The following is a 5,696-nucleotide window of genomic DNA, read 5'->3' as shown; positions in this document are numbered from 1 at the left end:
ATTAATATGCAAATGCCGCTTTTTGATATTTTACTTTTAAGTTTTTACATTGTTTGATTCATCATTATGTTTTGACTCAATATTTTTTTCATATTAAGTTATCGCTTATTTCAGTTATTGATTTCTGTTGTTTGATGAATGGTTATATTTTCGAGTCAATCTTCAAATCCTGTATTATTTGTTATTATTTGACATTTTCATTGTTGCAATGTAATTCTATGCAAGGGGTTGGAACCCCCAGGAATCTTTAAAAAGCGCCACCACGCAAAATGTATTCCTGGCTAGATGATAAAAACAAGGGGACCCAAACCAACACCACCAATTTCTTACATCACATGCTATCTGACAACAACAAAATGAAGACCATAGCACGTCCAGGTAAAAAGAAACAAAAAAAGAAGTTCAGCTGCAGTACCAAGGTCAGATACCAGGGGCCCAAAATCGACCTTGACCTTCGCCTCCCCAACACCTACCAAATATCATCATAATCCATCCAGAGGTTTTTTTAGTTATGCTGACTACAATCATCCGCAAACACAAACACACACACAGAGACCCCCCCTCCCCCCCCCCCCCACACACACACAGACACACCCAAAACTATATATCCATTTTTCATGGAGATAATAAACTGAACTGAACCTCCAACGGTACAGTTGATCTCGTCCGTCCCGTTAGCACAGTCCTCCAGCCCGTCACACGCGTGGTATTTCGGCAGGCACCTCCCGTCACACTCCAACTGCATACCATTACAGGGGGCTGCATAAAAAAATATGAAAGCATGAGAACAACGTAGGTGGCATCAAACGCAATGACGAAATGTGTTGTGGAGACAATGTTTATCATAACAATCTTTATTGACACAATAAAAGTACAACGACTTTCGCAATGTCTACTCCTGTATCTATACACACTTACCAATATACAAACAAATAAGTGTATACAAATTATAGTTTGGTTACATACAATCAAATGGGATGGGGCAACATAGTTTGCTTACATACAATCATATGTGATAGGGCAACATAGTTTGCTTACATACAATCATATGGGATAGGGCAACATATTGAGAATTAACATGTCGTATATTTATATTTATACATTACTTTACTTGTTCTAATGTTTAAACATTCCTTGATGTACATACCTATCTGTACACAGTAAGGATTGTCACCTCCTATTATGTAATCAAATCTATCAACAGAATGGAGCGTATTGAATTTACTTGAACAAGCGGAAATAAGGGTGAATATATCATAAAAACTTGATATATTGTGAATATCATCAAAACTTGATATTTTGTAAATGGGGCATTATCAAATAGCCTACGAAAACACCGTGTGTGTATCTGCAAAGCCGATTGCCGAAACGTTGAACCTGCACACACGAAGTAACTGCAAAGCAACAATCATTGTGGACATGTTGATTAGAACCTACCGCGGCAGGTCTCTTCGTCTACACCAGAAGAACAGTCCTTGTCTCCGTCACACACCGAGGCGTTATTGATGCATTCGCCGCTGTCACACTGCCATAGTCCCATCTCTACACAGGACTCTGAAGAAATGTAGATTGAAATGAAATGTTTTTTTCTATCTAACAGACTGCTAGTTTGTTTCATGAATTAACTGTTTTCAGATTGAATGTCATTTTTTTTACAACTGTCAGTTTTTGGAATGAAAAGCCGGGTTTTGGAATGAAATGTCAGCTTTTACAATGAAATCGATCAACCAACCAACCAATCAATCAATCACAGGAATGAGTTGCTTTTTTAGTTTTTGGAATGGAATGCCAGTTTTGTTTTATTTTGAAATAAATTGGCACTATTTGGCATGAAATGTCAGTTTTCGGAGTGAAATGTCAGTTTTTGGAGTGAAATGTCAGTTCTTGGAATGAAATGTTAGTTTTTGGAATAAAATGTCCGATTTTGGAATTAAATGCCAGTTTTTGGTATGAGATGCCAGTGTTTTTAATAAAATGCCATTTTTGAATTGAAATATCAGGGTTTTTTTTTAAAATGTTGTTCCACAATTGTACAACGAATCAATAACTGGCATGAATAAGTTAAACTTCTATCCAATCGAGTAATGCGAGATTTGTTAACCAAATTGACAACACCATAGCACAATGGACCATTATCCCAGCATAACGTTTTGTATGTTTAAAATCACTGTTGGTTTTTTTTATGACATACTGCATCTGCACCATGCACCACGCAGCATATGATTTTAACGTCATCATTTTAACGATGTACAGCAGTAATTCTTGTAACTCGTATAAAACTCACGACACAACATCTCGTCCGACGCATCGTTACAATCCGGGAGGCCATCGCACACTCCTGGTGGTGCCACGCATCTGCCGCTGTGTTCACATCGGAACTCGACACTGGTGCACACTGTACGAACATACAGGACACGGAACAGTTATAACACTTGCCACTCTAATACATTGTATTCGAATAAGAAAGAGGCTGTCAAAAGTCACCCATTAGATTTTTATGAATGAAAAAGTTACTTCGAGCTCTAAAGTGTCAATGTAGAGCATAATTTGACCAAAACACCAAACTTCTACAGCCTACAGACACCACAAACAGGACTAAAAGTCTGATTTTTCAACACAATAAGAAGGTAAAAAACCCTAATCTGTAACATCCAGCTTTAAAATACCAACATGTCTCAGGAAAAAGGCCGTTGACAGCTACTTTTACTAAGGGTCAAAACCTTGATGTGTGTGGGGTTTCTGCGCCTGCGTCAATTACTTGTTTTTACCCTATAGACCGTTCGAAGATTTTTCACACCGTACGTACACACGTTTAATGTGCTTCAACGCAGAGCTGCGGACACTAGCTGCCACGACCATAAAGGGGAGCCATGATCGAACACTTACAATACTGGATTTGTTGTTAAAAATTAAGAATTGAAACACAACACTGTACTGAGAGATAGAAACCTGTAAGCTCTAAATAGAGTTGTCTTGTTTGGAAGTGGTTTTTTGTCTCTAGATATTTTTGTCTGATAGAAGCAATCATAAAACGTACACCTAGCCACTGTAGTAGATGATTTTTTCACAGAAACAGTTAAGGTATTTACAGTTGAATTATTTATTCAGGCATCCAGCATACATCATTTTATGTATACAGCGCAAGAATGTGGGACGAGGCCGTTAGTACAATAGAATATAAAATCTTTATATTTATCTATTTCCCCCTATTTTGCTAGACCTCTATCAGCCTAATAGTATCTTCTTGCGTTTTACAGTCAATGACAGTAGAAATAATACTCTGTGGTTGGAAAAGAAGGGAGTTAAGGCTTAGCGGTTCTTTCCCCCCATATATACCTATAATACTTAATGATGTTAATTAGTGATGATGGAGCCTAATTTTAAGTACATTGTGCATTCAATTTGGTACATTTTGGAGGAAAATAAAGTCTACGGACCACAGAATGTTGTTTGATTTTCTGAACAACATAGATATAATGCCATTCTTATGCAGAATACTGTGGCAATGATTAAGGCGGCAAGAGGCCGCCGATGAGCTGAGATAAACAGTACTAGTGTGATGCTAATGCCACCATTTTCATAGCTTACAATGTATCCCCTCCCCCAAGTATTATATGATAAAGACTAAGCTAGTATGAGAAGAGCTTACCACAACCAGCCTCATCGGACCCGTCGTGACAGTCATTGACGCCATCACAGCGGTTTGAGTCAGGGATGCAGGAACCATATTCACAGAAATGTTTTGGCAAGGAACAATGCTCCGCTGTGCAGTATTTCTCGTCCGAACCGTCTGGGCAATCGTCATTACCGTCGCATTGAAACTGCGAAGGCGTACACATTCCATTACTTTCACACCTGAAATCGTCAGGCTCGCTACACTCTAGGTTCCAGCAACTGTTCTCATCCGAACCGTCCTCACAGTTAATTATACCGTTACATTGCAACTGTGGAGGCTTGCATTGTCCATTATGTTCACACCTGAAATCGTCGGGGTTGGGGCAGTCTAGACTCCAGCAGTCGTCCTCATCAGAGCCATCTGGACAGTCATTGTCACCGTTGCAATGGTCCCATGACTCAACACAGGCTCCACTACCTTTACACCTGAAATAGTCGGGGTAAGGGCAGTCTAGACTCCAGCAATTGTCCTCATCTGAGCCTTCTGGGCAGTCCTCATCGCCGTTACATAGGGACCATGAAGCAACACAGGCTCCGCTACTTTCACACCTGAAATCGTCGGCGTTAGGGCATTCCTTGTTCCAGCAATCTGTTTCGTCGGTACCATCTTGGCAGTTATTGTAACCGTCACATTTGCTCCAAAAAGGGGTGCATTCTCCATCCAGTTCACACCTGAAATCGTCGGGTCGGGGACAAGCGTTGCTGCAATTTTTCTCATCCGAGCCGTCTGGACAGTCGTCAGCATCATCACAATGGTAAAATGAAGGAACACAAGCTCCACTACTTTCACATCTAAAATCGTCGGATCCGGAACACTCCTTGCTCCAGCAATGTTCTTCATCTGAACTGTCTGGACAGTTATTGTCACCGTCACAGTGGTTCCATGGAAAAACACAGGCTCCATTACCTTCACACCTAAAGTAGTCGGGGTTGGGACAATCTAGGCTCCAGCAATCTTCCTCGTCTGAACTATTTTCGCAGTCATTAAAGCCATTACAATGATGCATTGAAAGGACACACATTCCACTACTCTTACACTTGAAATCGTCGGGTGAGGGACACTCTTCGCTCAAGCAATCTTCCTCGTCAGAGCCGTCGGAGCAATCTGCATAATTGTCACATCGCCAGACTGGAAGGATACATTCATCACTATTTTCACACAGGATTTCGTCGTGAAAACACCCATTGTCTATGCACTCGTTCTCATCTGATCCGTCGTCACAATCATCAACACGGTCACAACGGCGCCATGAAGAAACACAGGATCCGCCATCTTCACACTTGAAATCGTTGGGAGAAGGGCAGTCCCTGATTGTGCAGTTTACCTCATCGGTACCGTCTATACAGTCATTGTCACCGTCACAATGGTACAATGAAAAATAACATACACCACTATTTTCACACCTCAAATAGTCCCAGGGGTTAGGGCAGTCTAGGCTCCAACAATCTTTCTCATCTGAACCATCTGGACAGTTATTTTCTCCGTTACATCGGTTCCATGTAGATACACAGGCTCCGCTACCTTCGCATCTGAAATAGTCGTGGTTAGAGCAGTATTTGTCCCAGCAGTCTCTCTCATCTGAGCCGTCTTCACAGTTTTCAACACCGTTACAATGTTCAAATGAGTAAAAACAGGCCCCGGTGCTTTCACAACTGAAGCCGCCGAAACACTCTCCTTCTGTGCCGGCAATCTGAAGAGGGGCATGGCCGATGCACAGCAGGCATACCAACAAAAGCAATCCAGTCGCCATTATTCGATTTCCGTGGGGAGGGGGGGGGGGGTATCGTCTAGATGACAGCTGTGTACAGGGCCTACCTGGCACAGTGGTGTGCGACGCAAGAGTAATCAACAATATATTCAGGAGAATGCCTAAGGTCTGGACAAGCCTTACTTTACAAGTGGGCGGAGCCATATATCCCAGAGAACAGACTGGTACTCAACAATATTCGGGAGAATGCGTGCACAGGTCTGGACATGCCTTGCTTTACAAGTGGGAGGAGCCTAGTATCACCGAGAACAG

General features: G+C 41.6%; 1 protein-coding gene across 1 annotated transcript; it reads right to left on the bottom strand.

Moving 5' to 3' along the window:
* Positions 1–331: 331 nt before the first annotated feature.
* LOC136449357 (sortilin-related receptor-like) lies at positions 332–5,426 on the bottom strand. The gene is made up of 5 exons (XM_066449371.1): positions 3,650–5,426; positions 2,285–2,395; positions 1,438–1,554; positions 643–759; positions 332–342 (listed from the first exon to the last, which is right to left on the bottom strand). The coding sequence occupies exons 1-5, from the start codon at positions 5,424–5,426 to the stop codon at positions 332–334; spliced, it is 2,133 nt and encodes a 710-aa protein (XP_066305468.1).
* Positions 5,427–5,696: the final 270 nt, after the last annotated feature.

The sequence above is a fragment of the Branchiostoma lanceolatum genome, chromosome 15 (genome assembly GCF_035083965.1).
Source record: "Branchiostoma lanceolatum isolate klBraLanc5 chromosome 15, klBraLanc5.hap2, whole genome shotgun sequence".
In the NCBI taxonomy this organism is placed as follows: domain Eukaryota; kingdom Metazoa; phylum Chordata; class Leptocardii; order Amphioxiformes; family Branchiostomatidae; genus Branchiostoma; species Branchiostoma lanceolatum.
The sequence above is the reverse complement of the archived record's forward strand: the minus strand, read 5'-3'. Positions and strand labels throughout refer to the sequence as shown.